This window comes from Ornithodoros turicata, chromosome 2, assembly GCF_037126465.1.
Source record: "Ornithodoros turicata isolate Travis chromosome 2, ASM3712646v1, whole genome shotgun sequence".
Lineage (NCBI taxonomy): Eukaryota > Metazoa > Arthropoda > Arachnida > Ixodida > Argasidae > Ornithodoros > Ornithodoros turicata.
The window spans coordinates 80,091,767-80,108,531 of record NC_088202.1 but is presented as its reverse complement, the minus strand read 5'-3'; the positions used below and the strand labels follow the sequence as shown (position 1 = coordinate 80,108,531).

General features: G+C 42.8%; 1 protein-coding gene across 3 annotated transcripts in view; it reads right to left on the bottom strand.

The window, feature by feature from the left end:
- LOC135385615 (uncharacterized) overlaps positions 1-16,765 on the bottom strand; it is a 31,266-nt gene that overhangs the window by 13,758 nt on the left and 743 nt on the right. For 2 of the 3 annotated variants that reach the window (XM_064615045.1, XM_064615047.1), the window contains exons 2-3: positions 15,214-15,237; positions 13,708-13,749 (exon numbers count right to left, since the gene is read on the bottom strand). In XM_064615045.1, the coding sequence (XP_064471115.1) occupies positions 13,708-13,749; positions 15,214-15,237 (66 nt within the window). The remainder of the gene's footprint in view (positions 1-13,707; positions 13,750-15,213; positions 15,238-16,765) is intronic. The other variant, XM_064615046.1, reaches the window with a different exon arrangement.

Below are 16,765 nucleotides of genomic sequence, written 5' to 3'. Positions count from 1 at the left end.
GGCGTGGCGAAACTACGACCTGGACCCCTGGGCCCTGCCCTGAGCCCTTCGCGTATTTTTCTTCGGGCGGCGCGTGTGCGGAGGGTTGTCCGCGCGCTTACGGCTTGGGGGTGGCTGTGTGCGCTCACATTTTTCAGCCTGGGCCGACTTCTTTCGTCATTTTTTGAGCCTGAGCCGACTTCAATCGCAATTTTTTTCCAGCTACAACAGGGGTGCAGTAGGCGATTTATATGCAAAGGATAGCCATACACAAAAGTACAAGTGAAAATATATTTATTAAAGTCATTAGTGTCAGGAATTATGTTATGACTGTGTGTGAAGGAGAAAAACACAGCCAAAAAACCTGATGCAGAAGAAACACAATACATGTAACAACGATTATACTTATTACAGGGACGATGCAATAGCATTGAAGGGGTATCACACATCATACACAATATTTTTTATAAGTGGTAATCATGCGTTTTCAATTAAGCAGAAGTGATAGCACATTTAATCAAAGAATATATTTTTAATCAATATGATTACAATAAAAAAAAGTTTTATTATAAAAAGTCTCACATTATTATACGTTATTATAACGTTCTGATAGATGTATGTAACTTCAAGAACAATAGCTGTGCAGACTTCTCTAGCAATGTTTTAATTATTTTTTTCCAGTGCGCGGTGGCTGGCGCACAGGTGAGGGGCTGTCCTGTGCTTACCAGCGGGCCGAAGAGCTGAGCGTACACTTATGGTTGTACACCCTGGGCCGACTTCTTTGGCTATTTTTCAGCCTGGGCCGACTTCGTTTGCATTCTTTTTTAGGTAGCTCGTGGGCACTTTGCATGCGAGTAGGGGTATGCACACTGACAACATCGGGTCGACTTCTTTGGCGATTTTTCCGCCTGGGCCGACTTCTCTAGCGATTTTTTATTAATTTTTTGTCCAGCGTGTGGTGGGTGGCACGCAGGTGAGGGGCTGTCCATGGGCTTACCAGCGGGCCGAAGAGCTGAGCATACACTTATGGTTGTACACCCTGGGCCGACTTCTTTGGCGATTTTTCACCCTGGGCCGACTTCATTCGCAATTTTTTTCACGTGATGCGTGAGTGGTTTACATGCAAGTAGGCGGATAACGGGTTGTCTGAATGCCTACCAGCGAGTCGGAGAGCTGCGCGTGTCCTTATCGTTCTGTATTTTTTCACCTGGACCGACTTCTTTGGCGATTTTTCCGCCTGGGCCGACTTCAGTCGCAAGTTTTTCGGGTGGCACATGAGTGGTTTACATGTAAGTAGGGACACACACATTGTTATCCCAGCCAGGCGATGATACCGACACACCTGGGCCGACTTCCTTCATCATATTTTCAGCCTGTGCCGACTTGAATCGCTAATTTTTTCCTGCTACAACATGGGTGCAGTAGGCGGTTTACATGCAAAGGATATGAAGCCAAAGAATGGCAGAAATTATGTTGTAACTCTGCGTGAAGGCGAAAAACCCAGCCAAACACATGAAAAGGAAGAAACACAATACACATACTAAAGAATATGGGAAGCTAAGTTGAGAGAAAAATTCATCCAAAAAAGAAAGCAGAAGGAATGCAATACACATAATAAAGAATATGGGAAGCTAAATTGAATATTCTAACACAACACAATTAATCAATTTCTTATGATGTGAATAGCACACACGCAAGGCACACACCATCAACAGCTAATAGAGAACCAAAACAATGCACCATCCAACACGTAAACAAGAGGTACACAAAGGATAAATAATTGAAAAACAATCTATCCAAACGAGAAACATGCACGCACTTAACACTGAATAGCAGAGAAACACTAAACGGTGCATCTGCCAATGTGTAAACAACAGACATATGCAGGAAAATAATATTGAAACAAACGATAAAACAACAAACATTACAAATTTAATAAATTGAAATGGAAGTAATCTATCTTTCGAACTATCATAAAATCATCCTTGCGACCTAACAATATACAATTTTCGTCCTACTCAGGCACTATAAACATTACCTTGACAGAGGTATCCATACTGCCAAGCAAGCAATCTATCTATGCTACTTGAGCCCGGTGAGGTCACTCTCTCCCTCTATACACCCCAAAAGCAAAGAAACCGCACATCCTTTGTCAATCTATGGGGTGAGGAAACCCTCTCTCTTTTTCACATTCTTCACTCGAAAAGGAAATATTCTTAGGACCGGTGTACAGGGGCAAAATTTTTTATTGATCAACTATTGCAAATAGACATTGGAATTATTCGATTCTCAAGAACACAATAAGAATTCTATCAACAAACAATAGCACGCTAAAAAGAAAAAATCAAAGAATAGACTTTTATGTCAGTGCAAACTGGTTTTAGAGAAACATTATCTAAGCAAATGAGAAATATTATCGGCGCAAACAATACTCAACCAAAACAAGAAACGCTGCATTTAATGTATTTCAGATCTGACACAACTATTATGCATACATTATTCTCAACTCACAAAATATCAATCGAGTGAATATGTGAAGCAAAGAGAGAAAGTCAAATTCAATGATAGAAACAATACTCATTCGAAAACGAGAATCAAATTTAATTGCATCATTTATGATAACTTTGCAATAGTAATTTCTACACGCAGAACCCACAAATAAACAACTCATCTGAAATGCAAATTAATGTAAGTTTGCTACAGTGAAAATCAACGCACACAACTTAAAAATACTTTCCCAACTAGTAGAATAGAATTTCTATTAATATCAATCGAGTGATCATCTGAAGCAAACTCAAAGCAGTAAATAATTTAGGCAAACACTTTCTGAACAAGCAGGGCGATACATCACAGGAACACATATTTTTCATTCAGTAGCCACTAACAAAAAAAAATAAAAATAAAAAAAACGAGTGAAAGAGGGAAACTGAGCTCCCATGCACTTTCATCAAGGTTACGCCCACAGGGAGTAGGGGGATCCTACAATGGTCGTGGTGAAAGTCATAAACTGACTCCAACAACTCAAGCTGGGGATTGAGGGTTCTAGCGCGTTTAAGGCATGCGTTTTTCTTACTCATCACATCATTTTGTTAATTGGCTTTCATAATTGTCGCGACAGGTGGATATTAATAACATTCTAAACACGATAACATAATAAATTTTTAATAAATAAAATGGGCACTGATATGATTTAATTAAGTGTCGAGGCACTCCAAAATAGAACAGACATTTGCTCTACATTGAAGAGATGGACGGATTTTGTACTCGTTACCATAGGTCATGGGAGGACGTGATAAAAAGCTGCTTCAAAAAGGAACAGTTGCAAAATCATTCCATTATCACAGCATTTCAATACGTCCTAGACATGGTCGTATTCGGAGATATGGTGCAAATTATGGAATTCAAGGTGCAAGAACTTGTATGCCGAATCTACAATAGTTATAAAAATATTTGCACGTTAACATCGGAAGGACCACTGGGATTGATGGTGGAGTTTTTGAGGTGTGCTAACGAAGTATTGCAATACACTTGACCAAATGTAATTGTAATCATCGCAATGTGCGTTGCATTCATCAAGAAAGCAATAAGATCAAATTATCATATACAAGCCGTCTATATCGCGCGGTTGATTACATATTTGTTGAAATTACACCTAACGATTGAAATGGAAAGTACATAAAAAAGCTTATCACGTGATATATTCCACTAGAGCCTCTACACATTTATTTTCTTCTATCAGTTCTTGCAATGATGTCGAATGAACAGAAGTTCAATATTGTCGTGCAAGGTCTGATGTATCATCACTTATTGAGACTCAACAAACATATAAATTGCGGTGGACCATCGGACGATTTTCACCTAATACTCACTTGTATGCCATTCAAGAATCTTCGTACAAAGAAAGGAAACATCAATGAGAGACTGTGCAAGTTCATCCCGACAAAGTGCAAGTTGTTGAAGCAATATAAATACGGCGACAACATATCGCCCGCGTTAATCAACGCTGGATTCAAGCGCCCCAATAATCAGAATAAACTATTTGATGTCTTCGGAATTCATCAATCAAGACAACAAACGAAAACTTCAGTGTTTAGAATAGAATTGTAATTTATGGAATGGGGTTGGGTCCTGCACTCAACGCAGGGAAACATCCCACATCATCATCATCATCCATTCATCTATGTTGTTGTTGTAATTTATGGAAATAAGCAAGTGTATAATTGAAATTGTATATTGAAATAATGTATTCTACACATCGCAACGAAAACAGCTTATGATTAGATTGAATATTGCTGAGGAGACGTTTATTCCACACTATGTACAGGGATCCTCATGTGGAATCAGCGCTGACAATCAAATAGAGTTTACACGACTACACTCTATACAACACCGACATCCGAAGGATAGAATTGTAGAAGAATCGCTAATTGAAATTTAGAGGCATCTAGGTTACATCAATCTTTGTTTACAAAAGAGGATCACTAATATGCTACAATGCTACTGCATGGACAACAATGCTATTGCATCATGCCTGTAATAAGTATAATCGTTGTTACGTGTATTTTGCTTCTTCTGCATCAGGTTTTTTGGCTGTGTTTTTCTCCTTCACACAGAGTCATTACATAATTCGTGACACGAATGACTTTAATAAATATATTTTCACTTGTACTTTTGTGTATGGCTATCCTTTGCATGTAAACCGCCTACTGCACCCCTGTTGTAGCTGGAAAAAAATTGCGATTGAAGTCGGCCCAGGCTAAAAAAATAACGAAAGAAGTCGGCCCATGCTGAAAAATGTGAGCGCACACAGGCATCCCCCGCCGGTAAGCGCGCGGACAACCCTCCGGCACACGCGCCGCGCGGAGAAAAATACGTGAAGGGCTTTGGGCAGGGCCCTGGGATCAAGGTCGTAGTTTCGCCACGCCGCTCCCTCGGCATGACTGAATACGACTCATGCATTTGTCCAAAATAATTTGAAAGTGGCTGTTCAATGCATATATTACGCGCATATACGAGCAAAAATGCGTGCGGGCACGCAAACTCAATGTGGATCATCAAGAACCATTTGCGTCCAACTCAATCAAGCAAGGTATTCTGGTTTTTTCGTCTAAGGTTTTCACCTTTGGTTGCTAGGTATTCATTGAGCTTCGTGAGACAAGGTGCTGGTCTTTTTCCTTTGTCGGTGCAATTATGCATCTTAATGTTGAAATGACATTCATAATGAATCTATATTCTAAGGTACTGTGTCCTAACGTAACATGTAGAAATAAAACGGGATATGCCACGGGATATGCCACGATTCTTTCCGTGTCTAAGAAAAATTCCGTAAGTGGAACCTTCACCAAGCATTTTACCAAGCACCCCCCCCCCCCCCTTTGAAAGCTCGGCACCCCCCCAGCAGTGAATTTCTGTGGAAATCACTGTCTAAAATTGCGGTGAAAAGACACGGGGCGACGCCTGGTGGGAAACAATCGCATATTCGTCGAGCAACAGTGTTACATGTCCCCAACTATGGTGGGCTAGAAAGACTGGTGTGCTTACAGCCATATTCAATACATGGAATGCGCGATGCCCCTGTTTTGAAGCCAAGCTCCTGAGCTCTGGCGCTATGCGCTCGCTGCGAACCAAGCGGGTTCTCGTTGAACTAGTCCAACATGTGCCGTGTGTGACGGTGTATGTGTGCTTGACTATTTTTATAGTGAATATATTTGGACCAGCACTGACTGTTTACTAGCATCCGCAGTTCTTTGTAACTAAACCACGTGACAGTTGCTACCGTCACGTCTGCCTAGCCGACGATCCCTGCAAACGAAAGATATCGGAATGTTGCGAAGCACGTGACCGCATGTCTTATCTTCGTTGGATGATGACAGACGGGTCGAAAAACAAAATAAAGAGCGGTACTGCGTCCGAGAGCTCGCCTCCTTGATGGTTTCTTTCTCTTCACTCTTTCTTTTCAGCCCAGATTATCGAGTTGCTGTGTACAGGAAGCTGGGAACACTTTGTCACGGAACATAGGCCGATGGTAGATTGTTCAACTAAATTGTCATTTAGCTAAACTATGGCGCTTTCTATACAGTGTACCTCGCCGCACATCTTAGTTGTTATGTAATTCTTTTGCTCCCTATGTAACTATAAAGGAACATGGTATCGGCCATAAAAAACGAAATTGTAGCATCGCAGTAGTATTCTCTCTGCACGCACGGTTTTACTGTTGACCAGTAGAATGACCGAGTCGTATATATATAGCGCGAAAGATATATTCCTTATTTCCTTGCTCCTTCTTCCTTGCTCCTTATTTTGTTGCATATATATATATATATATATATATATATATATATAGAGAGAGAGAGAGAGAGAGAGAGAGAGAGGAGAAAAAATGCCACACTTGCATTATTAACCGAAGATGCTTGAATGGAATTGATGTTATACAAAGGGTTCCTAGAACATCATGTTAAACTCATTTTATCCACTGATTGAGCGGCCTAAGAGCGCTGCTAGCGTGACATTATACAATAACAACGAATACACTGATGAGGATAAATGGGGAAATTCGCCACCTGGGTTTGTGGCCCACAACCGACAGCCTTAATGCCGTCATTATAGATTATAAAGATTCAAGTTGAAAAGCGTAATTTACATGTGCCCTATGACTTCCGAAGTGCCCGCTTGGTGTGCCCCCCCCCCCCCCGCCATATTACTTGTGTCATACTACACTCACTCGTTCTGTCGAGACCTTTGTCCTACATTTTGCAATTGATCCGTTCACCGTATGTGCATCTGTTTGCATTTTCGTCGCTTGTAGGCGTCCTGGTGTGGCCCCGACTCTGTCGCGACTCATATCCCCATCTTTTTCTGTTACCTCATCACCGCCATCATCCGGTGATATTAAAAAGAGTGTAACATAGTTACAAATGAAACCTATTGACATTGAACACGGTCAAGGATATAATGTCATGATTGTTCAGTATATGGCCCCATGTTGAAGTGTAAATTAGGAAACCCCAACCGGAGTTTGAGACTTCATAAATGAAAATGCACTACTTGATATTGCCTTTTGCTATGAGGTACACTAGAAGTCAAGAGTCTTCTGCTTCAATACGTGATCTGTCCCTGGTGCCTAACACCCTTCACTAGAAATGGGACTGCCAAGTACTTGGTTGACATTCAGATCACAAGGTGGTTCTTGAGATGCACCATATAAAATTTAAGCATGACAGACCTAAAATCCAGATATTCCACGATATTCCTTGGGCAGATCTTTGTACAAATTTTAACTGGGTCTGTAGCATCTCGAGAAATATTAATATGGCCTGAAATTTTTTCAAGGCCACTGTACACATGTCCGTAAGAAAGTTCGTGTCCAAGAAGCCTTACAGGGGGAGGGGGGGTAATATGTTTATTAAGAAAAAAAAGAAGGAAAGGCTAGCCAGGCAAAGAGCCGGCTTGCTATTCCAAAAAAATGGGGAAAACGAAAAAGAGAAGGAAGGAAAGATAAAGGAAAAAACGGGGAAAACGAAAAAGACAAGGTTTACACTCAAAGACCATGGCTGCCACGCGAAGCTTAGCATCTTAAACGTCGCATAAACAAAATTAGACTGCGATGGAAACTAACCCTGGTTTCAGGTTTGACGAAGGCACCGAAGGAGGAAATGAGGAAATTAAGTGAGACTAAAAAGAAATATTATAGCTACGTCTTTGTTGCGTACTCCCAGCAAATTTGGCATATGACTACTCAAAGTATCGAGCAAAAGAGGAACAAAATGACGCACAGCAGAGAACAGATTATATAGAAGATGTGGGAAACTCCTAATTGATCTATCACCGTTGTCGCACAACTGAAAGTCCCGAATTATTATTAGTATGACATTACTTTAAAGCAGCACTTGTATCTCTATTTCTTATTATGCCACTGTGGGAGGTAAATATGAAGAAGTCTTCTGCGGATAGATTGACAAAGGAAAAAAGTGGATATGCTAGTCCAAAAAGTCTCGGGACTGATTACTTCAGGACGCGATATTGTGGTCTTCTGGGCAAGACAATATTCCGAATGATTTTCTTAGAAGGTACGCCGAGTAAGCTGCGCAATTCCTCAAAGTTATTTTCCAGATATCGCTGGACGAAGGGACTGTCCCGAACGAATGGAAATACGCTCGTATAAAACCGATACGTAAGGCAGGAGTCCCGACTTTGGTTTCGAATTTTCTCTTCTTTCCAGCTTTTGTGAATTGCTAAAGCACATCTTTTGCAAACAATTAACATCATGATCAAGTAACAGCATTCCTTGCAGCATATCTTTCGTGGGGGCTACTCCGCTGTCATGGCCCTGTTTGATTTCATCCACGACTTTGCATTTGCTTTATATAATAACCTACAAATTGAAATATTGGTTTTGCATCTCTCCAGGGCATTTGACCGTGTACGTACCCTATAGAAAGCTGACACATAATACCAAGATCATGGATTGGCTTCGGGACTGATTCCCTGTCTGATCGAACCCCATACACCTGGGGTATACGACAGGAGACAGACTTGAGACTTTTGCTGTTTCTTGTCTATATGCACGATATGTTAAGTAACATTAATTGTAAAGCATGTTTATTCGCTGATGACTGCGTAACATATCGCGCGATATATTCCGAAAAACATAGGGATGTCTGAACGTGCGTCCTCAATATGCCGATCGTTCTCTCTCTCTGTTTCTTTCTTTCTTTTTTTTCTGTGTGCTTTGCTTATGGCTCACCTTGCTCGCCTTATATTACGCACCTTTGCAAAGCAGTTTAGAACACATCAACGAGTGGTGTTACAAATTGCAAATCAATTTGAATACCGACAAAACTCTGTCTATGCTGTTATATGTAGAACAAAGGCTTTGCCAACATCATAGTATACTTGCAAGGGAGCTTAGTACAAATATCTTGGGGTCGCCGTCCCGTCCGATTTTAGATGGAATTTTCACGTGCGCTTAATAGGCATCACAGTCAAGAGAAAGCCTCTTCTATCTCAGAAGAACACGTCATTATGCTACTGCTTAGGTCAGACTACCGGTATATAGAACACTCGTGTTAACAATCGTCACGTTCGCGAAGGTAACTTGGGACCCCTTTGCTGCGTCTCTTTTGCGGGTTTCTTTCGAATTGGTCGCCACTATACGAGTGTATTATGTGTATATATTATATAATTAATGTACGTTCCCTACTCCTTCCCAGGTTCCTTCTGGGACCAGTATTCTGAAATAAATGTATAAATCGTTATATTTTCGTGTCGTCCCCTTTGTCTTCCGGATTCCTTCCCTCTACTGACTGCTCATATGCAGACTGTAATCAGCAATTCTATCGCTTCCGTTGGTTAGCCGCAGTTAACGTATATCTCACGTTTATAGCCCACCACCGACTTAAACATTTCTATCACAATCCCCCGTCACCGGACCTCGCAACCTGGAAGGTAAAGGTCGTTCAGATGAAAGGAACGATGAGCACATATCACGAATATCACTACCCAAAGGCAGAACGGGCTGCTCGAACACGTCTTTATCGTTATCAAAGTACACGTGTCCCAGATCCGAGGGCTGATAGGGACGCGCCGACGAATGTCAGCACTGATATCTGGGTGTGCCATTCGTTTGCTCCTGCAGGTGACACTCAAGGGGCATTTTGCATGCAGAGCAAAGAAAAGGCACGCTCATGGGTTAACGGCAGGTGTGTAATCACGTGACGAGTAGCACTGAAATGAGCCGCGAGAGGCGATTAGATCGCATAGCGCCGAGATACGCTTGGCGCCATCTCTCGGCAGGAACATCGGCGGGTACGTATGACAACCGCCGAACGGCTCACCAGTCCTTCTAGCCCACCATACCCCAACTCTCTATCGGCTAAGTAACGGGCTAAGTAGCCGGCTTCATGAACATCCTTTAACTAGCTTGTTCGAAAGAGGTAGTTCCCGAGAAACGTCCTCGCAAAATGCAAGAACATTGGTGCATGTGGAAATCAGTAACAAACTGCCAGCAGAATCACATTGAAAGCCACCTACGCAAAAATATGCCACGTCCGCCAAGCCGGTGTGGTGGTGGTAACGGTCTATAGATGTCGCTATACGCTCCGTTGTTACACTGCGTTGTTATTGGCATGTTTATGCCCGCCGCCCTACATGGCGAGAACTGCGGACCTCGTGTGGAGTCTTAGACACAGAGTTGCGCGTAATACTGAAACTTTATTTTCTAAAAAACTACGGGGTGGAGTTGAACCAAATTCGTAAAGTTTGTGTACTGAGCACCCAGGGTGTCAACTGAGCCAGCAGTATAAAATTGCATGCCTGCTGCTTTACAGATGGGACTTCGCAAATTCTGAGACCCTCTTCGTCTGACAAGCGGCTTTGCAAGTGGGGGTTCAGAGATTTCCTCGTTGTAGTAACGGAAGGTTAGCTGCCACAAGTGACAACATTTCAAATAAACTTCAACCTCCCCTTGTTATTTTACCAACCAACCAACCAACCAACTCAAATAAACTTCGTGTTGCTCACTGTGTTTTCTACTTAAATTACTCCTCAGATAAGATGATAACATTTCTTCGATAAATTCTCGTTGTGCTAAGTAATAAACTTGTGTACCCTGCACGGTAAATGAGCTGCGTTACCACCCTGCGTATGTTGTTCACCGAAAGATGGCGCCGCAATCGAGGGGGTAAACAGTCCTGTTATACCCTTCCGCATGGGGACGCTGTAGCCGGGGTGGTAACAGTGGGTGTTAAGAGGGGTGGTTACCACCCTTTCAAACTTTTTTTTTTCTAAGAGTGCAGGGTGCTCCAGTAACCACGTCAAGAAATTTGAACAAGACACGCGCACCACGCAAAAATATGTGATCAACGACATGTATCTGTTGGGAACTTTCACCGCGTAGTGCAAGTAATTTGGTCAAATTTTACTTGGAATAAATTTAATTTCTTGACTTGAACCCTGAAATTTGCCAAGTCGGCGTCACGTTTTTCTTTTTTTTGCCGGAAACAGAAAGCGCATGTCATATTAACCCCATTCCACTATAACATACAGCCCATCCTACAAAGGTAGGGTAAGGTGGGGCAAGATGAGACACGGGGCAAGACGCTACATTTTTTGCTCGAGGCCGCCTGTCTCAGAGACGCGTTGCTCCACACGCTTGAAACTTTGCTCATAAGTGGCTCTGCATGTTCGCTTTTTTGGACGTGAGAATTGTACATATTGAGAGAGAGAAAAAAAAAAAGTTACTTCTGCATGGAATGTCAAGACCCGCCAAAAAGGCGCGATTTTCTGTAGTCCTTATTCTTGTAATCTGTGCAGCAGCGTTTCACAGGCTTTTTCTGTCAATGTAAGTTCACATCCTCTTTATTTATTCATCTAGGTATACTCTCTTGGTTATCCGGTCTTGAACAGAAAAATTAATGCATCCGATGATATGCTTGTAATTGAAATTTGCAATTTAAATTTAATGTGATTTAGAAGTCAACTATTATGCGGCTTTATGCTTGTTCCTCAGAGATTTATTTTTTGCATGTTGGCTAGGATTTTCCAGCAAATTTTCCTGTCTCCCAGCATATTTCGAGCAAAGCAGAAGCGCACGCAAAAGCGAGCGACCAGCGACACATCAGACGGTCGGTGCCTCCTTTGCAAATGACGGTGGAGCAAAATAGCAATGTGTGGTTTTATTGCACAGCATGTGTGCGGTTGGCTCAAGGGGCTTGTGTAAGGGCCCACGGGCTTGATTTTGTCTGCTTGGATTGCAAAAACTAATTTGTATAGGCCATTACTACGGCGTGTCTCGTCTTGCCCCACGCGATATGTCTCGTCTTGCCCAACGATCTGCATTTTTGAATTTCTTGTTCTGTGTTTATATTAGACCGGCTACGTTCGTTCTGCATTTACAGGTCAGAAGCTCTACACCCCTGAGAACGTGGCTATGGCTAGTTCTCTTGAAAGCACGAATAAATAAAAATTAAAATTTCTCGTTCAATTGCAAATTTCTGTCTCATCTTGCCCCACCTTACCCTAAGAGCTAAAAATGCGAAAACATTTTTTCTAGCTGTTACAGTTGTAGCGAGAATGTATCTTGCAGTATACAGTGGCGTAAATCCAACCTGCGCGTTCTGTTTATGGTAGGAGACAAAAATGTTGCGTTGACTAGGCACTATAGGCTAAGGGCCATAGGCTAAAGGCTAAGGGCCTATAGGCAATAGGCTAAGTTCAACTTAGGAAATTTTATTTCAATTAAAATCTGTACATGGCAAAAATGCCCTACAGATAAATGTTGATAATCACACATTTTTTCGTAGTGCGCTCTCTGCATTATTTTTTGCCTTGACATTACTGAAACACCCTGTATATACGTCGAGAATGCCACGTTCCTATGCATAGCACTTGTAGGCGCTTTGGCCGTAAGACTGCTTTTTTTCCCCACTGTAACTTGGTGCCACTGAAACAGTTCAGGACGCGGAGTGTGTTATTGTGGTGGTCATGATAATAGTGTGGAAGGGGTTTCACTTAGTAGTTCTTGTCCAACTGATCTGCACACCGTCCAAAATTATCCGGAACATTTCTTTATCCGCTCAGTTCAGCTCTTAGTTTGCTTGTTCATACACAGCTCACTCATTACACTGAGCATGAGCGAGCATGCTCATGGTGAGTCACATTGCATGATATACGCAGTTTCAAGAATAAAATGATCAGCACAAACAAATAGTAATGGTAAACCAAACTGGAAGTCAGACTACTAAAATGCTGATGCAGCGAAAAAGCTACGCACCGAAGCGTACCAGCACAAAAAGAAAAAAGCCCACCATAAAATGGCTACACCCCTAATCCTAGATCCTACCGCGCCATAAATGCTAGAAGGTGCATGCTTTCATCAGGACCACATCGTGGGCCTATTAGTATTGGTCTCATGCTTTCACCGAGAAATGGCCGTCCCACCGTTAGTACGAAATGGCATATAGGCCTAGTGGCCTATACGAATTCACCCTGTCATATTTTGCGTCATGTTTTCCACACTTATACGTTGACAACAGATATAAGTGAACAGACTTCGCAATCTCACAGCAATCACAAACAGATAACTACAGTCGTGTTGAACTTGTTATTTTACCAACCATCAACCAACCAACTTAAGAAAATGATATCTAGTCTGCTCTCAAAATATTACTGCACTTCTGATAGGACGGCTGGACACAGAGAGGTCACGCATCCTTCTGCGCCAGATACTGTAGTCCACCATAGTCACTCTGCTTGACGCTACAGCAGAAAGTGCGCTCCCCTATACTGATGGCACATGGTAGCGCTGCAGTATTTCTCTCCTGGTGAGCTGTTGCGTCTCCTTATGTATAACGGGATATGTAATTGACGCACCAGACTTTTTTTCCTTCTTAAGTTTAACACGACTATAGAGTAACTGGCAAAAGCTTTCACCGCTCCCACTTCCGCGATACTTCTTTACGGGACTTTGGTTAGTTATGGCGTTGTATGCGTAGGAGCCTGAAAGTGCGTCCATTAGCTAAAAAGAATCACAGTCAACTGGCCACTACCTTTACCCGTCGCGCCTCAGGCTTGTGGCGCGGCAATGCTGCTACCACAAACCCGTACTCCTCGTGGTGAGCATGCTGAGGCACAAGCATGCTAATCGTCGGGACACTGGGCGTTAAATGACTTATGATAAATGATTTATGATATTCACTACTATTGAATATAACAGGACGTGAAAGTACGTACAGGCAGATTCCGCTTCCAAGCTTCCCACTACTCCGTATGGGCCTTTGAAAGACAACAAATACGCAGTGAGGGACTTTAGTAATTGCATTGTCTGTGCCACAGAAATGTCCAGGAGACAGACATTTACACAGAACAATCCAGCATGGTGACAGACATCCACACTCAAAACTCTGAGATTGAGGGACACAGAAGACGTGTTCTGTTGATACTACACCGGACATTCTATTTTAGGAATTATCAAGAGGGATTTTAGACGCAGAGATAGCATTCGGAAAACCAAAACCTGCAATATTCACCACAGCGTCAATCTAGAAACTAATCTAGAAAGGAATGTTAGCTTGGCATCGCTCGGAGCCCGTTGCCCTGTATAGGGTAAGGTGGGGGAAGATGAGAGACGTGGCTATACGCGACATACTTTTTCTCGACGCCGCCTGTCTCAGAGACGCGTTGCTCCATACGCTTGCTTTGCTCATAAGTGGCTCTGCATGTTCGCTTTTTTGGAGGTGAGAATTGTACATATTGAGAGAGAAAAAAAAAAGTTACTTCTGCATGGAATGTAAAGACCCGCCAGAAAAAAGGCGGGATTTTCTGTAGTCCTCTTTCCTGTCATCTGTGCAGCGGCGTTTCGCAGGCTTATTCTGTCAATGTAAGTCACTATCTTATTTCTTCATTCATTCATATAGGTACATGGAAAATTTGGGCACTCTTGGTTATCTGGTGTTGAACAGAAAAAAATAACCCATCCGATTATATGCACGGGGCAAGACGCGTCAAGTTAATGTAATTTAAATTTGGTGCAATTTAAATTTAATGTGATTTAGAAACTGATAAGTCAACTATTACGTGGCTTTGCTTGTTCCTCAGCGATTTCTTTTTCGCATATTGTCTTTTCCAGTAAAATTTTCCTGTTTCCTAGGATATTTCCAGCAAAACAGAAGCGCACGCAACAGCGAGCGACCAGCGATACATCAGACTGCCGGTGCCTTGTTTGCAAAGAACGGTGGGGCAAAATAGTACCGGGTTCCGTGTGGTTTTATTGCACATCATGTGGGCGGTGGGCTCAAGGTGTTGCGTAGGGGCCTACGGGCTTTACTTTGTCTTCTTGGATTGCAAAAACTAATTTGTATAGCTCAGTTACTACGGCGTGTCTCATCTTGCTTCACGCGATGTCTCGTCTTGCCCCGAGTGTTGGGGCGAGATGAGACATTGTGAATTTTCGAATTTCTTGTTCTGTGCTTATTTTAGACCGGCTACGTCCGTTCTGCATTTGCATGTCAGAAGCTCTAGCCCCCTGAGAATGTGCCTATGGCTAGTTTTTTTTTTTTCAACACGAAAAATAAAAATTTCATGTTCAGTTGCAAATGTCTGTCTCATCTTGCCCCACCTTGCCCTAAATCTGGTTCTTTATGCTCCTCTGAATCTGGTGAGTATATGAAATGCTAGTTAACACATCAGCGTAATAACGGCATATACTTATGTGTAGCCTTACGAATGATAGAGCCTTACCAGGTATAAATGAAGGCGCAATTCCTGCAAACGAAACAAGAAGCATCATGCAATCATATGTGCTGCCATATACAAGGTGTTTCAGTTAAATCCCCAGGCTAAATAATTCGCGAACTGTGTGAATGAGTCGGAGGCACCCATTATTTAAGTAAAAATTGAAATGTGTTTCGTGAAAAACTACTTCTAAAGCAGGGCGCCGTCGGTGTTAAAATGGGTACTACCCTTTTTGGGACCATCAGTGGACCCCATTTTGAGAAAAAATTGCCACCGAAGCGGTAAGTTGTTGCAGTAATTAATTGGTTTCGGTATACATATTTTTGTCGCTGCTGGTCGAGGTGAAGCGCAAAAGGACGCTCTCCCACTCCCTTATCCACCAATGAATCACGTGTTCTTGAGCTTCGCAACGGGGAGTGCTGAAGAAAAAGTTTGGGCCAGTGTTGTGCTAGTGGAGAGCATGTGATATCGAGGTACTATCCCAAAGGAGCAACATGTACTGAAAGTCAAGTGCAGTGGGGGTGGACGATATTCTTTGGTTCACGGGTCTGTTCAAGGCCTTCCACCTACCCGCCCACCCCAATTGCACTCGATAATAATAATAACAATTGGGTGTTTACATCGCGAGACAACTGAGATCATGAGCGACGCCACAGCGGTCGGTCTGTGGATTGGTTTTGCCCACCTGAGGGTTCTTTAACGTGCGATGAAAGCTCACCACACGGTACCCCGTATTTAACGTCCCTCGCGGAAGACGGCGTGTCTAAGCAACTTGTACCCTGCCACCAAGTTGCTGGCGCCCTCGGCCGGGTTCCAACCCGCGATCTCGGGATCAGAAGGCGAACACGCTACCGACTGAGCCACCGAGGCCGGTAATTGCACTCGACGTTCAGTACATTGGGATGTGATCACTGTGTTTCGTCCGTAAGATCGTAACAGAGAAAGGGCGCATATCAGTCAGATAAGTGGGGTGGGGGACTGGCGAAGCCTGTCTGACGCTGTTACTTTTTCTTCAGCACTCCCCGTTGCAAAGTAAGTTCAAGAACACGCAATTCATTTGTGGATAAGAGTGAAAGGCGTCCTTCTGCGTTTCACCGCGACCAGCCGCTACACAAATATGTAAACCGAAACCAAATAATTACTGCACCAAATGTCCCGCTTCAGTGGCACATTTTCTCTAAAAGGTGTCCACTGAAGGCCCAAAAATGAGTAGTACCCATTTTAACGCCGACGGCGCCCTGCTTTAGAAGTTATGAATGATGAGCGCCTCCCACTGATTCACACGGTGCGCAGCTGGTAGGTGGTACCGGACAGATACTTTTAAAAAAGAAAGTTATTCGATTGTGTACCCGTTCGTGAATTATTTAGCCCGGGGATTTAGCTGAAACACGCTGTATGCTACAACAAAACGTTACACACAAGAGTAGTTAAACATAGACAAGAGTCTTGCTCATTTCGTCAACAGTGAGCGATCACAGTCGTTTAATAGTGTGAATGCTTTTGGAAGGGAGCTTACATGACCATAGAAAATAACCCATATCACTTGAGCGGATGAGAG